At 43.6% G+C, this 24785-nt stretch overlaps 1 protein-coding gene across 2 annotated transcripts; it reads left to right on the forward strand.

Annotated features, from left to right (window-relative positions):
* Nucleotides 1-3091: 3091 nt before the first annotated feature.
* LOC124013367 (asparagine synthetase [glutamine-hydrolyzing]-like) lies at nt 3092-24044 on the forward strand. Of its 2 annotated transcripts, none has more exons than XM_046327671.1 (12): nt 3092-3186; nt 4918-5173; nt 14670-14910; nt 15228-15413; nt 15795-15896; nt 20744-20871; nt 21638-21764; nt 22067-22173; nt 22408-22508; nt 22673-22754; nt 23002-23157; nt 23385-24044. In XM_046327671.1, exons 2-12 carry the CDS (start codon nt 4925-4927, stop codon nt 23592-23594), a joined length of 1689 nt encoding a protein of 562 aa, XP_046183627.1. In that variant the 5' UTR covers nt 3092-3186; nt 4918-4924; the 3' UTR covers nt 23595-24044. The 2 variants fall into 2 exon arrangements, with proteins under 2 accessions (XP_046183627.1, XP_046183626.1); XM_046327670.1 differs by lacking the exon at nt 3092-3186 and adding an exon at nt 3701-3856.
* The last annotated feature ends 741 nt before the right edge of the window (nt 24045-24785 follow it).

Here is a 24785-nt window from a genome sequence, read left to right on the forward strand (position 1 = left end):
CAGAATTCAGAACACTGCCTGTTCTTAGTGTTCTCCCTGTACACCCACACAGACAGTATAGTGAAAAAGGCGCTACAACGACTCTTCAACCTCAGGAGGATGAAGAAATGTAGCTTGTCACCTAAAACCCTCAACTTTTACAGATGCACAATTGAGAGCATCCTGTTGGGCTGTATCACCGCCTGGTACGGCAACTGCACCACTCTCAAACGCAGACTAACAATAACGAGGCTATATACAGGGGGCACCGGTACCGAGTCAGTGTGCGGGGTACATGTTGAGGTAATTTGTACATGTAGGTGGTGTTGACGTGACTATGCATAGGTAACAAACGGCAAGTAGCAGCAGTGTGTGAAAGGGAGGGGTGTGGGGTCAATGTAAATTGTCTATTGCAGAGTTTATGAATTGTTCAGCCAACTTATGGTTTGGGGTAGACGCTGTTGGGGAGCCTTTTGGTCCTAGACTTGACGCTCTGGCACCGCTTGCCGTGAGGTAGCAGAGAGAACAGTCTAACTTGGGTGACTGGAGTATGACAATTTTATAGGCTTTCCTCCGACACCGCCTACAACATAGGTCCTGGATGGCAGGAAGCTTGGGCCCCAGTGATGTATAGGGCTGTTCACACTACCCTCTGTAGCACCTTACGGTCAGATGCCGAGCAGTTGCCATACCAGGAGGTGATGCAACCGGTCAGGATGCTCTCGATGGTGCAGCTGTAGAACTTTTTGAGGATCTGGGGACCCATGCCAAATCTTTCAGTCTCCTGAGGGGGAAAAGGTTTTGTCATGCCCTCATCACGACTGTCTTGGTATGTTTGGACCATGATAGTTTGTTGGTGATGTGGACACCAAGGAACTTGAGACTCTCGACTCGCTCCACTACAGCCCCGTCGATGTTATTGGGGGCATGTTCGGCCCGCCTTTTCCTGTAGTCCACGATCAGATCCTTGGTCTTGCTCACATTGAGGGAGAGGTTGTTGTCCTGGAGTCGTGTTTGGCCACGCAGTCGTGGGTGAACAGGGAATACAGGAGGGGACTAAGTACACACCCCTGAGGGGCCCCAATGATAAGGATCAGCATGGCAGACGTGTTGTTGCCTACTCTTGTCACCTGGGGGCTGCCCTTCAGGAAGTCCAGGATCCAGTTGCAGGAGGTGTTTAGCTTAGTGATGAGCTTTTTGGGCACAATGGTGTTGAACGCTGAGGTCAATCAACAGCATTCTCACATGGGTGTTCCTTTTGTCCAGGTGAGAAAGAGAGGTGTGGAGTGTGATTAAATTTGTCATCTGTGGATTTGTTGGGGCGTTATGTGAATTGGAGTGGGTCTAGGGTGTCCGGGAGGATACTGTTGATCTGAGCCATGACCAGACTTTCAAAGCACTAAATGGCTACTGACGTGAGTGCCACAGGGCGGTAATCATTTAGGCAGGTTACCTTCGCTTCCTTGGGAACAGTGACTATGGTGGTCTGCTTGAAACATGTAGGTATTACAGAGTCTGTCAGGGGGAGGTTGAAAATGTCACTTGAAGACACTTGCATGCTTTGAGTACCTGTCCTGGTAATCCGTCTGGCCCAGCGGCTATGTGAATGTTGACCTGTTTAAAAGTAAGTTTTGTTCACGTTGGCTCCGAGAGCATTATCACAGTCATCCAGAACAGCGTCGGAGCCGATGTTGTAGGATTCAATCTTAATCCTGTATTGACGCTTCGCTTGTTTGATGGTTCATCGGAGGACATAGCGGGATTTCTTATAAGAGTCCAGATTAGTGTCCCGCTCCTTGAAAGCGGCAGCTTTAACTAAATGCGGATGTTGCCTGTAATCCATGCCTTCTGGTTGGGATATGTACGTACAGCCACTGTGGGGACGACGTCATTGACACACTTATTGATGAAGCCGATGACTGAGGTTGTGTATTCCTCAATGACATTGGATGGTTCCTGGAACATATTCCAGTCTGCTAGCAAAACAGTCCTCTAGTGTAGTATCAGCGTCATCTGACCACTTCCGTATTGAGCGAGTCACTGGTACTACCTGCTTTAGGTTTTGCTTGTAAGCAGGAATCAGCAGGATAGAATTATGGTCAGATTTGCCAAATGGAGGGTGTGTGAGCGCTTTATGCATCTCTGTGTGTGGAGTAAAGGTGGTCTAGGATTTTTTTCTCCTGGTTACACATGTGACATGCTGGTAAAAAATAGTTGAAACTGATTTAAGTTTGCCTGCAAGTCCCCGGCCACTAGGAGCGCTTTTTCCCTTTGCTTTTGGCATTATAGAATTGCTTGAGGGTGGTCTTAGTGCCAGCTTTGCTTTGTGGTGGTAAATAGATGGCTACAAATAATACGGATACTCTCTTTGTAGATAGTGTGGTCTACAGCTTATTTTAAGGTACTCTCTCAGGTGAGCAATAGCTCAAGACTTTAATATTAGACATCGCGCACCAGCTGTTATTGACAAAAAGACACACACCCCCACCCATTGTCTTACCAGAGGTAGCATCTCTGTTCTGCCGGTGCATGGAAAATACCGCTAGCTCTATATTATCTATCTTCATTCAGCCACATCTCGGTGAAACATAAGATGGTACAGTTTTTAATGTCCCGTTGGTAGGATAATCTTAATCGTAGGTCATCAATTTAATTTTCCAATTAGCACGATAGCAAGAAGAATGGAAGGCAATGGGAGTATACTTGCTCGCCCCCGGATTCTCAGAAGGGTGCCTGATCTACGGCCTCTTTTCCGGAGTCTTTACTTCACAGAAAAGGTGTGGATCTGAGCCTGTTCCAGTGAAAGCAGGATATCCTTCTCGTGGGACTCGTTAAAGGAAAAAGTTTATTCCAGTCCACAATTGCTTTTCTGGTGTCCATATGTTATTTTTGGTCATAAGAGATGGTAGCAGCAACATTATGTACACAATACGTTTAAAAAAAAGCACAATTGGTTGGGTGAATGAAAAACGTCATCAATGTTCTTCGGGGCCATCTCATAGACTCAATCATTGGCCGCTTTAATAAATGGATCACTAGTCACTAAATAATGCCACTTTGATAATTTTTACATATTTATTGGATGCCAACCGCCATTAAACATCATCGAAGAAGACAAAGGCCGAAGAAGCCTGAAGCAGGTGATTACTGGAAACGAACTCTGGTTGCCCTTTATCTGTGGAATTAGTAGAGGAACTTGTATTTCAGGTAAAGCAACAACCCAATTTTTATATCCCAGGACAAATTAGCTAGCAACAACAAGCTAGCTAAATTGCTATAATGTTCAATGCTTTTCGACCTGTTTCCAAATTAACATAGTTGGTTCAGCGTTCGTTTTGATATTTCCACCTGCGTGTACAGTTCGCGTCTGTTGTGGGTGGACAAAATAAACATGCGCGCGATGACTGACGCGCAACAGAAGCTCGCGGCCCGTCTGTTTCCGCTCATTCATTACTGCGCATTTTAATTCACGTTTGTTCACGTCCGTCATTCCCCCCACCAATTAGAGGAACAAATATCAGAATTGGTCTGCCTGTGTGAACTCAGCCATATGAGAGAGACCTTTTTTATTAGGTTGACCTCATTTTGCCATGTTGAAATCTAATACCATTCGCATTATATATGTATCTATGTTTATATAAGAACATATGTCTATTGTCACATGTCACATTTGGCTGGAAAACTAACTAGAATGTATGTGAAATCTGATCATCTCAAATTTAAGCGTAAATTGATGTAATCTTAACCTGATGTTGCAAGTCACGCCCATCTTCCAGTTCAGGAAGTACGTTTTCAGTGTACTAGTTTTTTCTCTGTTGCATCTTCCGCCGCTGAGGATAATAATTCTGCTTCACCCTCTTGTGTCCACGAAATAAAGGTATGTCTTTCGGTAGACTCTCTGCCATGCCTTTTAATCGAATGTGTCTTTCATTTCTCGTATGGAGATAACTGTTACCCGTTCTTTCTATTGCCGGGTGTTTTCTGCGTTATGATAAAGCCAAATGGAATATACCTTATTTGTTTATTAAATGTGATGGGGACTCACATTATGAAACAGTTTCCGGTGTGTAACTTGCCTAAACGCTTATTTTTTTTATTTTTTGTATGGGTAATGATCCGGAACCAACTGTGTTTTTTTGTGTGTCACGAATCGATAAATAATACTAAGTAACATGACGGCAATGATACTGTAAAGAAAAGGGCAGGGAGCTGGTCTCGAACCCTCAACCTTCTGGCCCGAAGTCCAGCACGCCATCAACTGTGCCCCAAAGTATGCTCAAGGGGTGAAGTCGATATCAGCGCTCATAAACCCAAGGTCGTTACAATACATCTATCGTGAGGCTTGTCCAATTCTATCATCGGCATTCCTGGATGTGATTCAGCACTCAAGCAGCTGTCAATCTGCTAATGCTGGAGTACAAAGTTTGGAAAGCTATGTTTTAAAATCTCACTTACTGCTGAATTATATTAAATCCACAGCATAATAGTTTTTTGACATATAGTTTAGTAATAAAGTATGACAGTGGTATTTTATTGAACCTTTATGTAACTAGGCAAGTCAGTTAAGAACATTCTTATTTACACTGACAGCCTACACTGGCCAATTGTGTGCCACCCTATGGTACTCCCAATCACAGCTGGTTGTGATACAGCCTGGAATCGAACCAGTGACCCCTCTAGCACTTAGATGCAGTGCCTTAGACCGCTGCGCCACTTTGGATATAGCCTCTCTTATAGTTTCCTATCTGATTTACAAAGGTAAAATATGTCCAATAGTCCGTTGTATAACCCTTAAGGTTTTTCTTCCTTCTAAGTTGAAAATTTGAAAAGAACAGTTGCTGAAGGGGCACTAGTCTCTTGTTGCATATATATATTAACCCCCTGTCTCTTTCTCCATTTATCCTTTCCCTCCCCCTCCCCTATCTCTCACCTCTTCAGCTCCAGGATGTGTGGTATTTGGGCCTTGTTTGGCAGTGATGAGTGCATGTCGATTCAGTGCACCAACGCTATGAAGATCGCCCACCGGGGCCCAGACGCTTTTCGTTTTGAGAATGTCAACGGCTTCACAAACTGTTGCTTCGGCTTCCATCGCCTGGCTATCATAGACCAGCTGTATGGCATGCAACCCATCCGCATCAAGAAGTTCCCCTACCTGTGGCTCGTCTACAACGGGGAGATCTACAACCACCACACGGTATGTCTAGCCTGGAATCCACATTGTTTCACAAATCCCAGGCTCAATAGGTCTACAAACCCCACAGTAGTTATGGCCAATAGACACAAGGTACAGCCTGGAATCCACATAGCCTGGGAATTGTGATGTGAAACTACGTCGATTCCAGGCTATACCTTGTGTCTATGGGCCATAACTACTGTGGGGTTTGTAGATCTCCTACCATAGCCTGGAATTTGTGACGTGAAACTAGGGTAGGAGATTTATAAACCACATAGTAGTTATGGCCCATAGACACATACGGTATAGCCTGGAATCCAAGCTTCTGGACCGCCGGAAACTGTCGGTATGGAGATGGGACTAGGCCTCTGGGAACTGGACATGTTTTGGTGTGGAACATATTCAGTTTCTACTTGCTAGTCACGAAGCAGGGACATACTAACTTTAGTGGGTTGATGGCTTTAGGCCAGGCAACTCCTCTTTTCTTGAAAAGGCACTCTTTTTTTGCCAAAGGGACTTAAAGTACCAGTCAAAAGTTAGGACACACCTACTCATTCAAGTGTTTTTCTTTATTTGGACTATTTTCTACATTGTATAATAATAGTGAAGACATCAAAATATGATATGACGTTTTTGGTCTATATGATATCCAATATTTACCGACAACCAATAAACATATTTAGGGGCCTTTTAAGTGTTCTAGTACAGTTAAATACTTAACACACACACATGTACACAGCGGTCTAAGCCACAGTCCCTGGTTCAAATCTAGGCTGTATCGCATCCGGCTGTGATTAGGAGTCCCATAGGGCGGTGCACAATTGGCCCATCGTTGGCCGGGGTAGGCGGTCATTGTAAATAGGAATTTGTTCTTAATAAATCCTCTTAAGTATTGGCCCCTTTTTTCAATTTTTACCTAAAATGACATACCTAAATCTTAACTGCCTGTAGCTCAGGCCCTGAAGAAAGGATATGCATTTTATTGGTACCATTTGAAAGGAAACAGTTTGACGTTTGTGGAAATATGAAAGGAATGTAGGAGAATATACCACATTAGATCTGGTAAAGAAAATGCAAATAAAAAACTACCTTTTTTTGTACCATCACCTTTGAAATGCAAGAGAAAGGCCATAATGTACAGTCGTGGCCAAAAGTTTTCAGAATGACACATGAATCTTCACAGTCTGCTGCCTCAATTTGAATGTGGCAATTTGCATATACTCCAGAATGTTATGAAGATTGATCTGATGAATTGCAATTAATTGCAAAGTCCCTCTTTGCCATGCAAATGAACTGAATACCAAAAAAACATTTCCTGCATTTCAGCCCTGCCACAAAAGGACCAGCTGACATGTCAGTGATTCTCTCGTTAACACAGGTGTGAGTGTTGACAAGGCTGGTCATGCTGTCATGCTGATTGAGTTCGAATAACAGACTGGAAGCTTCAAAAGGAGGATGGTGCTTGGAATCATTGTTCTTCCTCTGTCAACCATGGTTACCTGCTAGGAAACAAGTGCCGTCATCATTGCTTTGCACAAGAAGGGCAAGGCTAAGATATTGCTGCCAGTAAGATTACACCTAAATCAACCATTTATCGGATCATCAAGAACTTCAAGGAGAGCGGTTCAATTGTTGTGAAGAAGGCTTCAGGGCGCCCAAGAAAGTCCAGCAAGCGCCTGGACCGTCTCCTATAGTTGATTCAGCTGTGGGATCGGGGCACCACCAGTATAGAGCTTGCTCAGGAATGGCAGCAGGCAGGTGTGAGTACATCTGCACGCACATTGAGGCGAAGGCTTTTGGAGGATGGCCTGGTGTCAAGAAGGGCAGCAAAGAAGCCACTTCTCTCCAGGAAAAACATCTGGGACAGACTGATATTCTGCAAAAGGTATTTTATTTTTTTATTTCACCTTTATTTAACCAGGTAGACTAGTTGAGAACAAGTTCTCATTTGCGACCTGGCCAAGATAAAGCAAAGCAGTTCGACGCGTACAACAACAGAGTTATACATGGAATAAACAAACATACAATCAACAATACAGTAGAAAAATCTATATACAGCATGTGTAAATGAGGTAGGATTAGAGAGGTAAGGCAATAAATAGGCCATGGTGGTGAAGTCATTACAATATAGCAATTAAACACTGGAATGGTAGGATGTGCAAGTTGAGATACTGGGGTGCAAAGGAGCAAGATAGATAAATAAATAAATACAGTATGGGGACGAGGTAGATCTACAGATGAGCTATGTACAGGTGCAGTGATCTGTGAGCTGCTCTGACAGCTGGTGCTTAAAACTTCTTAGGGCTGCAATCCCGTTAACGGGATCGATATGACAACAGCCAGTGAAAGTGCAGGGCGCCAAATTCAAAACAACAAATCTCATAATTAAAAATCCTCAAACAGACATGTATTTTATACCGTTTTAAATGTAATCTTTTTGTTAATCCCACCACAGTGTCCGATTTTCAAGTAGGCTTTACAGCGAAAGTACCACAAACGATTATGTGAGGTCACCACCAACTCACAGAAAAACCTAGCCAATTTTTCAGCCAAAGAGAGGAGTCACAAAAAGCACAAATAGAGATAAAATTAATCACTAAACTTTGATGATCTTCATCAGATGACACTCATAGGACTTCATGTTACACAATACATGTATGTTTTGTTTTATAAAGTTCATATTTATTTTAAAAAATCTCAGTATACATTGGCGCGTTACGTTCACTAGTTCCATAAACATCCGGTGATATTGCAGCGAGCCACATCATTTTAGAGAAATACTCATTACAAATGTTGATGAAAATACAATTGTTAGACATGGAAATATAGATCTACCTCTCCTTAACTTGTTATGGCTGCAATCCCAATATCGGGATAAGTGTCATCAACAACCGCTGAATATCATAGCGCTACATACAATACATTTTACTATAAATATTTATATTCATGAAATCACAAGTGCAATATAGGAAAACACAGCTTAGCCTTTTGTTAATCCACCTGTCTAGTCAGATTTTGAAATTATGCTTTACAGCGAAAGCAATTAAAGCGTTTGTGTAAGTTTATCGATCGCACGATAAAACATTAAGTACACTTAGCATCAGGTAGCTCGGTCACAAATCAGAAAAGCAATCAAAGGAATCGTTTACCTTTTGATCTTCAGATGTTTTCACTCACGAGACTCCCAGTTACACAACAAATGTTCCTTTTGTTCCATAAAGATTATTTTTAGATCCAAAATAACGTGACAAACAGAGGTATGTTCAGAAATCCACAGGAAAGAGTGGTCACGACAACGCAGACAAATTCCAAATAGTTTCCATAATGTCCACAGAAACATGTCAAACGTTTTTTTATAGTCAATCCTCAGGTTGTTTAAAAATATATATAATCCATATATATATATATATATATAAACTGCAAATGTCTTTCACAGTAGGAGAGGGAAAAGCAATACCTATACAAACTCTGTTGCGTGAGCAAAACTCGTGTGACCACTTGACGTTATCGTTCTGGCTCATTTTTCAAAATAAAAGCCTGAAACTGTCTGAAGACAGGAAAATGAATCTGTTTCTTATCCCTTTAAATGGAGCAAAGGGAGGCTATGGAACATGGAGTTTTCAAAATAGAAGCCACTTCCTGCTTTGATTTTCCTCAGGGTCTTGACTGCAATATCAGTTCTGTTATACTCACAGACAATATTTAGACAGTTTTTGGAAACTTTAGAGCGTTTTCTATCCAATACTAATAATAATATGCATATATTAGCAACTGAGACTGAGGAGCTGGCCGTTTACAATGGGCACCTTTTCATCCAAGCTACTCAGTACTGCCCCTGCAGCCATAAAAAGTTAATGCAACCGCTGTGTCAGATTTCAGAAAAAGCAAACCATGCAATAATCTGAGACAGCGCTCATAATTTTTTTTTTTATCCGTCATGTTGGAGTCAACAGAAATCAGAAATAACATTATAAATATTCCCTTTGATGATTTTCATCAGAATGCACTCCCAGGAATCCTAGTTCCACAATAAATGTTTGATTTGTTCGATAATGTCCATTATTTATGTCCAAGTAGCTACTTTTGTTAGGGCGTTTAGTACACAAATCCAAACGCTCGTGCAGGTCCAGTCGGATGAAAACTTAAAAAAGTTATATTACAGGTCGAAGAAACTTGTCAAACTAAGTATAGAATCAAGCTTTAGGATGTTATCGTATATCTTCAACGTTCCAACCGGAGAATTCCTTTGTCTGAAGAAAAGCCTTGGAACGCAGGTCGCTATCAGGTGAAATGAGTGACCAGAACCTGGCTCTCTGCCAGACCACTGACTCAAACAGCTCCCATCCGGCCCCACATCACAGTAGAAGTCTCATTCAAGTTTCTAAAGACGGTTGACATCTAGTGGAAGCCGTAGGAAGTGCAACATAACCAATATCCCACTGTGTATTCAATAGGGGCTGGGTTGAAATTGACCAACCTCAGATTTCCCACTTCCTGTTTGGATTTCTTCTCAGGTTTTTGCCTGCCATATGAGTTCTGTTATACTCACAGACATCATTCAAACAGTTTTAGAAACTTCAGTGTTTTCTATCCAATACTAATAATAATATGCATATATTAGCAACTGGGACTGAGGAGCAGGCCAATTTGTTGAGTAGGGTGTTGGAGGCCACAGAAGGGGAGTTGTATGGCATTGAAGCTCATCTGGAAGTTAGTCAACACAGTGTCCAAAGAAGGGCCAGAGGTATACAGAATGGTGTTGTCTGCGTAGAGATGGCTCAAAGAAGCACCAGCAGCGAGAGCGACATCATTGATGTATACAGAAAAGAGTGTCGGCCCGAGAATTGAACCCTGTGGCACCCCCATAGAGACTGCCAGAGGTCCGGACAGCAGGCCCTCCGATTTGACATACTGAACTCTATCGGATAAGTAGTTGGTGAACCAGGCGAGGCAATGATTTGAGAAACCAAGGGATTGGACTGCTGAGGACTGGGGTAAAGTCATTTTCTCTGATGAATCACCTTTCCGATTGTTTGGGGCATCCGGAAAAAAAGCTTGTCCGGAGAAGACAAGGTGAGCGCTACCATCAGTCCTGTGTCATGCCAACAGTAAAGCATCCGGAGACCATTCATGTGTGGGGTTGCTTCTCAGCCAAGGGAGTGGGCTCACTCACAATTTTACCTAAGAACACAGCCATGAATCAGGAATGGTACCAACACATCCTCTGAGTGCAACTTCTCCCAAACATCCAGGAACAGTTTAGTGACAAACAATGCCTTTTCCAGCATGATGGAGCACCTTGCCATAAGGAAAAAGTGATATCTAAGTGTCTTTGGGAACAAAACATTGATATTTTGGGTCCATGGCCAGGAAACTCCCCAGACCTTAATCCCATTGAGAATTTGTGGTCAATCCTCAAGAGGCGGGTGGACAAACAAAAACCCACAAATTCTAACAAGCTCCAAGCATTGATTAAGCAAGAATGGGATGCCATCATTCAGGATGTGGCCCAGAAGTTAATTAACAGCATGCCAGGGCGGATTTGCAGAGGTCTTGAAAAAGAAGGGTCAACACTGCAAATCTTGGCTCTTTGCATCAACTTAATGTAATTGTCAATAAAAGCCTTTGACACTTATGAAATGCTTGTAATTTTACTTCAGTATTCCATAGTAACATCTGACAAAAATATCTAAAGACATTGAGGCAGCAAACTTTGTGGAAATTAATATTTGTGTCTTTTGGCCACGTCTGTATTATTCCAGCCCAGGTACAATTTAGATATTGGCCACTAGATGGCAGCAGTGTATGTGCAAAGTTTTAGTCTGATCCAATGAACCTTTGCATTTCTGTTCAAAGTTTTACTGCCCAAATGTGCCTAATTTGTTTATTAATAACTTTTCTTGTTCAAAACTGTGCACTCTCCTCAAACAATAGCATGGTATTATTTCACTGTAATAGCTACTGTAAATTGGACAGTGCAGTTAGATTAACAAGAATTTAAGCTTTCTGCCATTATCAGGTATGGCTATGTCCTGGGAAATGTTCTTCTTACTCACAACCTCATGCTAATCACATTAGTCTACGTTAGCTCAACCGTCCCGCAGCAGACCCACCAATCCTGAAGAAGTTGTTCATCTGACTTGCCTAGTTAAATAAAGTTTACACACACACACCACACTAACCAAAAAGTTATTTTGTTGGTATTTACATATGTCCCCATTACTAGTAAAACATAATCAAAACCAATTTCTTTCACTTACTTGCTGTGCGGTTTCATTAATTTGTTCAGTCGTTTCATTCTAAACCAGGATTCATCATACTATGTAACGCCGTTTGTTTGCGTGTCAAATAACACTGTTTGACATGTCAAATAAGCTTGTTGACCAATCAAGACCTGAATATGATTGCACATCACAATAATTTAATGCATTCATTATTTTTTACGTAGTTATTACACTCCCTCGTATTTCATATGTCACAACGATGCATCGATACATATGCTATGATGCTGGTAAAGTTGTCTCGTGCATCTACAGTGCTGGTCATTTAAAAAAAGCTATCTAGCTCTTGGATGCAAACAATGTTCTTCCCCAAAAACATAGCAAAAAAAGGCATCTGTTTCCATAGCTATAAGCTAACTTTTAACAAGGCACACCTGTTAATTGAAATGCATTCCAGGTAACTACCAAGAGTTTGCAAAGCTGTCATTAAGACAAAGGGTGGCTAATTTGAAGATTCTCAAATCTAAAATATATTTTGACTTAAGACTTTTTTTTGGTTGAGTAGGTGTGTCCTAACTTTTGACTGGTACCAGTGTGTGGCCAAAGAAGTTTAGGCAATCTTTTGTTCATGTGAGTTTGAGAACCAGGAGCGAAGATAGTAGGAAGATCATATTGATAATGGTATTCTCGGTCTTTAAAAACAATGCACTAACTTATTATATTGCACATCTTATGTACCCTGGGTTTGTTGGATTTGAGTGTGCATACCCTTCCTACAATCCATTGTGATTATCAGCCTGTATGTCATGAGCATGTACACTCCCCTATGTATTTATGTGGACAGAGAAGCTGAAGCCTTTCACTAGGCTCTATACTCCATTTTATTTTAGGTTATTTTCATACATATCTGTTTTACCGTTTTAGATAATGAAGAGTGACCGCAATTACATTTTCTAATACCTGGCAACCTTTCTTATCCTTTGTAGGAGACATGGAGCCAGCTAATTTCACAACTCCATAAACCAACCCAAATTACAATATCACCTTTTTAAAAACTTTTTGTTATTTGATTATATTACTGAAATTCTATATCATGCCTGTTTTAAGTCTGATATGGGGATGGGGGGGGGGTGGTAGGGGATCTGTGTGTATTCTGTTGGAGTGGGTTTAATGTGGTAGGGGATCTGTGTGTATTCTGTTGGAGTGGGTTTAATGTGGTAGGGGATCTGTGTGTATTCTGTTGGAGTGAGTTTAATGTGGTAGGGGATCTGTGTGTATTCTGTTGGAGTGGGTTTAATGTGGTAGGGGATCTGTGTGTATTCTGTTGGAGTGGGTTTAATGTGGTAGGGGATCTGTGTGCATTCTGTTGGAGTGGGTTTAATGTGGTAGGGGATCTGTGTGTATTCTGTTGGAGTGGGTTTAATGTGGTAGGGGATCTGTGTGCATTCTGTTGGAGTGGGTTTAATGTGGTAGGGGATCTGTGTGTATTCTGTTGGAGTGGGTTTAATGTGGTAGGGGATCTGTGTGCATTCTGTTGGAGTGGGTTTAATGTGGTAGGGGGGATCTGTGTGTATTCTGTTGGAGTGGGTTTAATGTGGTAGGGGATCTGTTGGAGTGGGTTTAATGTGGTAGGGGATCTGTGTGTATTGGGTTTAATGTGGTAGGGGATCTGTGTGTATTCTGTTGGAGTGGGTTTAATGTGGTAGGGGATCTGTGTATATTCTGTTGGAGTGGGTTTAATGTGGTAGGGGATCTGTGTGTATTCTGTTGGAGTGGGTTTAATGTGGTAGGGGATCTGTGTGTATTCTGTTGGAGTGGGTTTAATGTGGTAGGGGATCTGTGTGTATTCTGTTGGAGTGGGTTTAATGTGGTAGGGGATCTGTGTGTATTCTGTTGGAGTGGGTTTAATGTGGTAGGGGATCTGTGTGCATTCTGTTGGAGTGGGTTTAATGTGGTAGGGGATCTGTGTGCATTCTGTTGGAGTGGGTTTAATGTGGTAGGGGATCTGTGTGCATTCTGTTGGAGTGGGTTTAATGTGGTAGGGGATCTGTGTGCATTCTGTTGGAGTGGGTTTAATGTGGTAGGGGATCTGTGTGCATTCTGTTGGAGTGGGTTTAATGTGGTAGGGGATCTGTGTGCATTCTGTTGGAGTGGGTTTAATGTGGTAGGGGATCTGTGTGTATTCTGTTGGAGTGGGTTTAATGTGGTAGGGGATCTGTGTGTATTCTGTTGGAGTGGGTTTAATGTGGTAGGGGATCTGTGTGTATTCTGTTGGAGTGGGTTTAATGTGGTAGGGGATCTGTGTGTATTCTGTTGGAGTGGTTTTAATGTGGTAGGGAATCTGTGTGTATTCTGATGGAGTGGGTTTAATGTGGTAGGGGATCTGTGTGTATTCTGTTGGAGTGGGTTTAATGTGGTAGGGGATCTGTGTGTGTTCTGTTAGAGCATGGGGGTTGGAGTGGGTTTAATGTGGTAGGGGATCTGTGTGTGTTCTGTTAGAGCATGGGGGTTGGAGTGGGTATGATTTGGTAGGGGATCTGTATGTGTTTTGCCCTCTGCCTGTGCTCTCTGTGTTATCTGTATAATCATTCAAAATGCCAAATTAAAAAAACATTTGAGAGAGAACTAAATGACAAATGAGAAAGTAACAGAAGCATAAATAGCATACCCCCCAACTGAAAATGCTAACCGCCCCTGTTATTTGTAGTCGTGAGAGGATGGGATGTTCTGGTGGCATGATCTTTGTCACTCATCATTATTTAAGATTTCAATCATGATTATCTGTAATCATGGTAGCATCCACATTAATGTAGAAGTGTTCTGAAACAATTCCATTGTTAATTGCAATAGAAGTGATTCCAAAATGACACCATCATTTCTATTGGGCACAAACTGCAAATGCATCCAAGTTTGTAGTCACAAGCTTGGTGTAGTCATTACGTGCTAGTAATATGGGACCAAATACTATACTTTTGACATTTTAATAAACTATAAAAAATGTGTCCAAATACATGTGACCCCTTCAAATGGGGAGACAACATACATAAGGCACATTAATTTATAATCGGTAAAACAGATATGTATGAAAATACCTTCAAATAAAAGGTGGTGTTCTGTCGCCTCGTAGAAAACATTTAATCTCAAATCCAAAATGCTGGAGTATTGAGGCAAAAAAATGGTGCTTCACTGTACAAATAAATATGTAGGGGAGTGTATGTCATGAGGATGTATGACCACTTGTAATGTCTTATCTCATAATAATCCTGATACTTTTCTTCATCTTTTTCCTTCTTTAGCTGAAGAAGCAGTTTGAGTTTACGGACTACCAGACCAAAGTAGACGGTGAGATCCTGCTTCACCTGTACGAGCGGTTCGGGATTCAGAAGATGGCGTCCCTATTGGACGGAGTGTTCGCCTTCATCCTCCTGGACACAGCCAATAGGAAAGTGTTCCTGGGGAGGGATACGTATGGCGTGCGGCCCATGTTCAAACTACTGACCGACAACGGCTTCCTGGCTGTGAGCTCTGAGGCTAAAGGTGAGGGGGGGACTACTTACTTGACATCTCATTTGGGGTTGAGTGGTTGTAGTTGCTACACAAGTGGATTAAAGAACCATCCCTATTCAGAATAGAATGAACTTTAATGTTTGCGTAAAAATATATATATTGTGTAATTACAAAAACGGCTCAACTCTATTGCTATGCAACTGAAATTCAATTAGTAAAGTACATTGTAACAGCTTGTTAAAGATGATAGTAGTGTCTAATGATAGTGTTACTACACGTTTAACAACAACGTCATGTAAAGTGTTACCATGTTAGTTGTTAAACGTGTTTTGTGTGTTTGTTCCCAGGTCTGACTGATATCACCCACTCCATGTCTTCTCCTCCTAAGATCACTCCGTTCCTCCCGGGGCACTTTGAGGTGTTTGACCTGAAGCCCACTGGGAAGGTAGAGTCTATTCAGATGGACCGCTTCCACTACTGCACCCAGGAGCCCAGCCACGCTGTCTATGACACGGTAGAAATGCTGCCCTCCGGTACGCACGCACACACACACACACATCCATAGTATTTCCATAACGTCAGCATCTTGATTTACAGCAACCATAATGTGGGTCAAGGTTACTGATTATGTAACTGTACCACTACCTGTAGCTAGCTATCAGTGAAAGGTGATAAATGTTGTTTGACACCTAAGATGAAGGGAGGAATGGTTTACTGATTATTGTTTCAGGATGCAAGTTTTTTGGTATTGAGGGTATTGCCATGAATGAAGCCTCTTGTCCAACTGAAACCATTGTAGTCACTGACAATAGGAGTTGGATGTGTAGTATGTCGGAGTTGATTTGCCGGTCCTTAACCATTCAGTTGACCAGTCCCTGTGTGATGACAGTAAGATCTCTTGCTGTCCTCTGTAGGTTTTGTCCCAGAGACAGTGAAGAGCAACATTCGGTTGTTGTTTGAGAACGCTGTCCGGAAACGCCTCATGGCCCACAGGAGGATCGGCTGTCTTCTATCAGGTACAAATAATATTTTTTTCTTCTTTGTGTAGTGTCACACATGGAATCTTGCGTAAGTACTGCTTCAGATCTGTTACTTGTCTTTTTTTACTTATGCTTGTCTGTGCAAATACATTAGAATACTTGCTAATTATCATTACACCAAAGGTCAAATTACATGTTTGATAAGCTAGTAGAATCATAAAACACGGGACGAGATGTTAAAAACTGTCCATTGTGCCAATAGATGGAATGCACTCGCATGAGATTTGCCGTGATGTTGACAGAGTGGCATGGGAGGTTTATTTCTTAGACTGGGGTAAGATGTCAATTTTTGGGACACATCCTCAGTAGTGTGCCTTCGAATCAGTGGGTGTTTCGGCCTTTAATCACTAAACACCCTCATCAAAGGTGGCCAGCTAAAGGGTGATCAAGCCTTAGCTTGTGTCCCATGCCCAATTAAGATGTCCCACAGGACTGTGCAAGGCAGGGGCGTCCTCTTCTCTGAGCCAGCCATACAGCTGACCGCATACCTCATATGCCCTCCTCAAGTTGGAGGGATCTGAATTGAGTTCTCAGGTGGGGGTGAGGGGTCATGAAGTTATAGCCCAGCAAGGGTCCTTCCGTTTGATCCAGATCCACTGGCTACCTCTTTCAGCTGCTTGAGAAACTGCTCTGACGGTCTGCCGCAGAGCCTGTCCATGGATTCCAAGTTCTTTCAGCAACCTGATGATGGAAGAAGCCACGAATCCTCTGCATCCCACTTCAACTGGCCAGACTTTTGCATTCCAGCCACGCTGAGTTGCGTCTGCTGCCAACTCTGTGTTACGCAATTTCTTACGTTCGTAGGCCTCTTCAACAGAGTTTTCCCACGGGACTGTGAGCTCTATGATGTACACAGCCTTTCGTGAAGGGGACCAGAGTACCATGTCTGGCCTAAGGTTGGTAGAAGCAATCTCAGGTGGAAAAATGAGTTGCTGGCCAATATCGACAAGCATCTTCCAGTCCCGGGCCATAGCTAGGTGTCCAGTTTCTGGCTTTGTAGGAGGATACTTGGGCCTTTTCTGTCCCTCCCGGATGAATGTTGTTGTTTTGACGGGATTGCTTGTTTTTGGAGGTAATGAATTGGTTGCACTCCTCTTGGTCTCAAGTGCTGCAGCCAGGCTCTTGAGGACCTGATTGTGCCTCCAGGTGTAGCGGCCTTGTGAGAGGCTGGTCTTGCAACCTGTCATTATATGCCTGAGAGTCGCTGGAGCTGGGCAGAGGGGGCAGGTCGAGTCCTCGCCATACCATTGATGTAGATTTTTTGGTGATGGAAGCACATCATAAACAGCTCTTATGATGAAGCTGATGTTGCTTGCCTCCATTTGCCAAAGCTCACTCCAGTTGATCTTTCTCCTCTCCAGGCCTTCCCACCGCGTCCATTGCCCTTGTTTAGCAAGAGAGACAGCCTTTGCACTTCTTGCAGTCTCCTCCTGTCTTCGCACCTCCTCGACCACCAGCTTCCTGCGTTCAGATGTTGTTGCCTTATGGAACGTTGGTTTGCTTGCTGCCAGGCCAAAGCCTCCTCTTCCATGCTGGATATTCCCCACAATGTCTTGGTGTCTCAGGGCTGATGTTGCTTGCTGCACAGCATTGGATGATGTCCATTTCCGTCCAGTTTGTAGGGGAGGTGCAGCCTTGCTAATGGTCTGGTCTTTGGAGTCCTTCAATGTCATCTGAAGTCTTACTTTAGAGCACTTGTACTCCTCCGTTAGACTTGTAAGAGGTAGTTCAAGGACCCCTTTGCCATAGAGGCCGATGTTACTCAGGCATCGTGGGACACCCAGCCATTTCTTCACGTATGAGGTAATGGTTCGCTCCATCTTCTCCACTGTTGTTATTGGGACCTCATAGACGGTGAGTGGCCACATTACCCGGGGGAGAAGTCCAAACTGTAGGCACCAGAGCTTGAGCCTCCCAGGCAGTAGGGTCTTGTTGATGTTCTCAAGACCGTCGGCGATGTCCTGCCTTACTTGCTGCACTTGATCTTTATCCCGGAGGCTTTCGTTGTACCATCTACCCAGGCTCTTGATGGGTTGCTCAGACACCGTTGGTATCGGGTCATCTCCAATGCAGAACCTCACATCTTTAAGCTGTCCCTTGACTATGGAGATGCTTCGAGATTTGCTTGGCTTGAATTTCATCCGTGCCCACTTGATGTTATCCTGCAGTTTTGCAAGTAGCCGCCTGGTGCATGCTGCAGTGGTGGTCAGTGTAGTCATGTCATCCATGTATGCTCGGATAGGTGGGAGACGGAGCCCTTCCTTAGTTCTCTCACCACCGACCACCCATCTCGATGCCCTGATGATGACTTCCATGGCCATAGTGAAGGCCAGAGGAGAAATTGTACAGCCTGCCATTATGCCTACTTCCAAGCGCTGCCATGTTGTTGTGAAGTCAGGTGTTGTGAAACACAATTGCAGGTCTTGGAAATAGGCCTTTACCAGTGTAGTGATGGGTTCTGGTACGTGGAAAATGTTGAAGGATTCCCAGAGGAGTTCATGGGGAACTGAGCCAAAGGCATTGGCCAAGTCGAGGAAGATGACATAGAGGTCTCTCTTGTCCTTCTTAGCTGTTTGGATCTGGTGCCAAATCATACTAGTATGTTCCAGGCAACCAGAGAAACCAGGAATGCCTGCTTTCTGTACAGATGTATCAATGTACTTGTTCCTTTCCAGATAAGTGGACAGCCTCTGTGCTATTATACTGAAAAAGATCTTCCCTTCGACGTTGAGAAGGGAGATTGGTCGGAATTGACTGATGTCTGTCGCATCCTTCTCTTTCGGGATTAGCACACCACCAGCCCTTCGCCATGCCTTTGGTATTATTTCCTTCTGCCACACTATCCTCATGAGCCTCCAAAGAAAGCGTAGAACATCCGGGGCGTTCTTGTAGAGCTTGTATGGTACTCCATTAGGCCCAGGAGCCGAGGCCGCTCTTGCTCTTCGGACAACGTTCTCTACTTCCCTCCATTTTGGAGGGTCAGTGTCCAGATTGAATTCTGGTGGTTGAATAGGTGGGATGTCATGTGGGATGATTATCTGCTCATGCCTTTTCATGTCCTGGTGGACCTTTTCCAGATGTTCTTCCAGTTCAGGCTTTGTAGTTTTTAGGATTCCGCACTTTTCCTTTGCGAAGAGATCTTTGACAAACTTAAAGGGGTTTTTATAGAACCGTGTTCTTGAGTGTTCCTTCTTCCTACGAAGTTTCCTTAAGTTTTCCGCTCTTGGCAAGGTTGCCAGCCGACATTTAATGTCTGCTTGGAGTAGCATGAGACCTTCTCTCTCTGCATCAGAGGCCTTCTTCCACTGCTTCCTCAGCTGCCTTCTCTCTCTGACAAGTATCTTGATCTCCTGCTGTCTCCTAGATTTGGCTGGTGCGGGAGGTGTCTTGCCACTTCTCCTTTCGTTTACGCCAAAGCGCTCTTCTCCGTAGTGGTAGATAATGTCTCCCATCCTTTCAAGCTTTTTCTCTGCTTTTCCTACCTGTTGTTCCAAGATTTTTGTCAGGTCGTTGTTGATTGTTTCCCACTCTCTCTTTTCAACAGCTTTGGGCCACTTCACACTCGGTCTGTGCCCTTTGATCTTTTCCTCTTTTAGAGGTCTCTGTGGTTGGGTGAGTTCATCCACCGGCATTTCTGTGCTTGTGTTATCCTCCTCAGTTACAGGGGTGCTGATGCTCTGCGAACTTTGGTTTGCATCCCGTCGCTGTGCTTCATTCGACTGATTTGACTGGCTGCTTCGTAAGAAGTACTGGTCAATGCGAGGTCCCTGTCTCTGCTTCTCTAACAAGCACCTTTTCCTCCCTTGATGGATCCTTAACCCCCTTGCCGATGTTACTCTCTCCCAACCACAGCTGCACACCTGAAGTGTGTGTCCTGCTGCTGTTATGGTTGTCTCATGTGCTGTGTTCCTACTCGTAGTCGTTTCCGTTCCTGGGTCCGTAACCGTGTGATCAGTCGTTGAGCCATCTTGCGCCCCAGCTCTCGCAGGCTCTAGGGGTATGTTCCTTTGTTGACTTTCAGTAGCACTTAGCGGGTGTCTCCAACATACTGAAACAGCGTTGGAGACTGCCAACATGGGTAGCTAACCCATGACAGCCCCAGTGGGGTCTATTCCCTCCGGTCAGCTGTCTCTCCAAGCTGTCACACAGACTTTCCTATGTTGTCAGCTGTCCTTTCACAGCAGTCACTGGACTGGTCCAGATAATCAGAATCATAAAACACGGGACGAGATGTTAAAAACTGTCCATTGTGCCAATAGATGGAATGCACTCGCATGAGATTTGCCGTGATGTTGACAGAGTGGCATGGGAGGTTTATTTCTTAGACTGGGGTAAGATGTCAATTTTTGGGACACATCCTCAGTAGTGTGCCTTCGAATCAGTGGGTGTTTCGGCCTTTAATCACTAAACACCCTCATCAAAGGTGGCCAGCTAAAGGGTGATCAAGCCTTAGCTTGTGTCCCATGCCCAATTAAGATGTCCCACAGGACTGTGCAAGGCAGGGGCGTCCTCTTCTCTGAGCCAGCCATACAGCTGACCGCATACCTCATATGCCCTCCTCAAGTTGGAGGGATCTGAATTGAGTTCTCAGGTGGGGGTGAGGGGTCATGAAGTTATAGCCCAGCAAGGGTCCTTCCGTTTGATCCAGATCCACTGGCTACCTCTTTCAGCTGCTTGAGAAACTGCTCTGACGGTCTGCCGCAGAGCCTGTCCATGGATTCCAAGTTCTTTCAGCAACCTGATGATGGAAGAAGCCACGAATCCTCTGCATCCCACTTCAACTGGCCAGACTTTTCATGACTGTTACTATATATTTCTACCAGGTGGTCTGGACTCCAGTCTGGTGGCAGCTATGCTGGTAAAACTGGCCAAAGAGGAGAAGTTGAAGTACCCCATCCAGACCTTCGCTATCGGGGCTGAAGACAGCCCAGACATCCTGGCTGCTCGCATGGTGAGAGGCTCCCTCCAGCCTCCATAGAGAGACTGCATTATAATAATGATGATTATGATATTGTGATGAACAGTTTGGGTAAGTTAGGTCTTAGCAGCATGATTCAACACTTCCACACTCCATCCCCCAGGGGGCAGCAGCAACCGTGTCTAGGTTCTCTGTCTAGCCTTGATAAAGCGCAATCAGGTGCCCGGTCTTTGTTTTTGTTTTGTTTGATATCTTTAGTTTTGGAGCGGCTTTAGAAGTTTATTTTTGTAAGTATCTATGTTGTTCACCCTTTTCAACAACAAACAATAATCCTCTTGGGCTAGCCAACCCATAAGAGTCAGGACGGAGCCGGCCCTGGATCCTGGTAAGTTTGCTGTCTCCTGGGCACATGTACATACAACACGGTCCTCATACGCTCATTTCTCACATAGATGCACACCATAAATCTAGGACTCCTAGACTTAGCTAGTGCAACAATATTAGCAGGCTAGTCAATTGGTTTCATATCAGTATAACGTCATAATCAGTAATAATCCAACTTTATTTTTGTAGCATCTTTTACCCAGTATATTACAGCTCACAGGCCATTACAAATGAGCATTTAAATTAATACAGAAATAACAGAATAGAATACAAATATAATCATAAATGCTCCTTTGTGAACTCACTGCTCCCTCTTGGTCAGGCCGTAATTGGAAAAGAGAATTATCTTAAGTTGAAGGCAATAAATAGATAATACGTGAATGAATGTCTTGGTGAATGTCTCGTGGTGTTCCAGGTGGCGTCGTACATCGGCAGTGAGCACCACGAGGTCAACTTCACCCCTGAGGAAGGTTTCAAAGCCGTGGAGGAGGTCATCTTTCACCTGGAGACCTATGACATCACCACCATACGCGCCTCTGTCGGTGAGAGAACACTATCCCGTCTTACATCGACCTCAATCTCCAAACACCAAGCAGAAGTGATGTCCCACTTAAGCTAAATGAATAGGCTACGAGGCTGACGCATTTGTGAAATACCTAGACACTAGACAGTTTTGTTGTACCTTCTCAATGTGCCCACTGACCTGGACAAAGGGAGTCTGGTCAGGCTGCATACCTTTTCCTTCTGATTGGCTGGTTTGAATCCCAGTGGAATCCTGGGAGATTAGTGAGTGTGGCCTACTTCAACTCAATCCTGTTTCCAATAATATTTTCTCATTTTGCAGGCATGTACCTAGTGTCAAAGTACATCCGTGAGAAGACTGACAGCGTGGTGATCTTCTCTGGGGAGGGCTCTGATGAGCTGACACAGGGGTACATCTACTTCCACAAGGTAAGTTTGTTCCACATCAGAGATGTCATTCTCTCTCACTCACCAATTTCCATGAACCAGTCAGGGTTGTGGTGAATGCAGTAGTCAATTCAGGAAGTGCATGAATAAAAAAATAAAAAATGGAAATCAATAGGAAATGTGTGGTTAGACTAAATTGAAAATGGAATTGAACCTAACCCTGGAACCAGTTGTTATGTCTGGGAATATGAACTGAGTTGTTGCTTCCTGCTCCAGGCTCCCACGCCCAAGGCAGCAGCAGAGGAGAGTGTTCGTCTGATGAAGGAGCTCTACCTCTTTGACGTCCTGAGAGCCGACCGCACAACCGCTGCACATGGGCACGGGCATCTTCTTTTTCAATACATTCATTCCTTTTTACACCCTTTCCTCAAACTCATCAGACCACTATCTGCTCTCTTTCTTTTGAGAAGCTATAGATAATTACAGAAGATGTACATTTTAAAGAGGCCACCTAACTGACTTCCTCTCCTCTCCTCTACAGTCTGGAGCTGAGAGTGCCTTTCCTGGACCACAGATTCACAGCGTACTACCTCTCCCTGCCTGAGGAGATGAGGCAACCTAAGGTCAGTCTCCTCCGCCCCAATCACCATATCCTCACTCCCTATCCTGTAGATGTGGCTCTGATGAGATAATGGAGTATGAAAGTAATGTATTATTGCAAAAGTCTCTTGAGGGATTGTTGCCAGTGTTGTGTATCCAAATCAGAGTCCTTGAAGCAAATATCAGTTTCCAAACATGTAAAGGATTCCGGTGCTATAATTCCAAACACGGTTCAGTTTCACTAAGGGGTGTATGTGTGTGTGTAACCAGGATGGAGTGGAGAAGCACCTCCTCAGAGACTCATTTAAAGGTCTGAACCTGATCCCAGACGAAATCCTATGGAGACGTAAAGAGGCCTTCAGCGACGGAATGACTTCTGTCAAGAAGTCCTGGTACAACAGCCTGCAGGACCAAATGGAGTCTGAGGTACACACACACACACACACACACACACACACACACACACACACACACACACACACACACACACACACACACACACACACACACACACACACACACACACACACACACACACACACACACACACACACACACACACATGCAGCAGGCACGCATGTACACACACAGGCACGCTGGCATACATGACATATGCACACACACATTCTGACTCCTTCTTTCTCACTTCCAAGGTGAACAACTACGATCTGGAGAAAGCTCCTAAGACATTCCCGTTCCTCCCTCCCAGAACCAAAGAGGCGTACTTCTACCGCCAGGTGTTTGAGAAGCTTTACCCGGGCCAGGCTAAGTGGCTCAGCCACTACTGGATGCCCCGTTGGATCAATGCTACAGACCCCTCAGCCAGAACCCTCTCCATCTACAAGCCTGACAAGGACCAGTGATACAGAAACAACAGTGACTCTTTTCCAATACCCTCACTAGCGTAGCACTTAGAATGAAGCAGTCCATTGAGCATGCATGTATTATAAGTGGTATGCTAGTTTGGATATTGGAACCTAGACCGTGTCAGCTGTCAATTACCTCTGTCACCATTACTACAACTCCTCTTCACAACAAACCTATCTAGAATTTGTCTCATGCTAGAGTTGTGACGATTGTGGGATGTTAGGGTAACAAATTGTAATTTTTGTAGATTTTTTGTTTTGACCTTGTAATGCATCTTTAGCTACTACATACCTAATGAATACAACACTGCTTTGGAACTTTGGAAATGAAGCTTCTCCTACTGACCGTGCTGCTAGCAAAATGCTATTGGATAAACTATGTCTACTTGAATTTAAAGTGGAATCCCCTCTTCTCCTAAAATAAAGGCATTAAGACTATGATGAAAATGATTTTTACACAGTTATTGTCAGTTAGATGATTATAGGATAATTGTGCCAGGGCTATGCAGGAATCATCTAGTTCTTGGGATCAGTGTGAATTACAGTTACAGGGTCAGTTCTGATTTGGGGAAACTTGTTTCAGTAGGAATAGTCAATAATATTAGAAGACTGGAATGATGCTTAGTTAAATAAACAATGCTGTCGTTTTATCTCGCTGGGGTTCAGTAGCACTACTACTGAAATGCTTTCATACATTATAGTACCATACCTAGATATGATTACATAATCCATAGATGTATATTACATACATATTTAATATGCTTCAGACATAAGCCAAACCTTAACACAATTCTTAACCGTTCCTAATGAGTTCTGTTGGCAAAATATGCCTTTTCCTCTCATTCACATTATTATGAAGTTGAATGCATATAACAGGTAATGTAATGATGTTTTTTAAATATAGCCACTTACCCAGAGGTAAGATATAACCTGTGATTTCTGTCTGTTTGCCTCTGACCCCGACAGGAAGGAGGCAGCCTTTTAAAATAAAGGACATTTTTCTTTCCTGCCTGCTGTAATAGGTGACATTTGTCAGGTCCCGTTCCGTGCAGATGAGGCTGGGCTTATTGTAATGGCTGGAATGGAATAAAGTCCAACGTGATTGCCATGTGTTTGATACTGTTCTGTTTATGCCATTCCAGCCATTACAATGAGCCTGTCCTCCTATAACTCCTCCCAAACTGACAG

The sequence above is a fragment of the Oncorhynchus gorbuscha genome, linkage group LG24 (assembly GCF_021184085.1).
Source record: "Oncorhynchus gorbuscha isolate QuinsamMale2020 ecotype Even-year linkage group LG24, OgorEven_v1.0, whole genome shotgun sequence".
Lineage (NCBI taxonomy): Eukaryota > Metazoa > Chordata > Actinopteri > Salmoniformes > Salmonidae > Oncorhynchus > Oncorhynchus gorbuscha.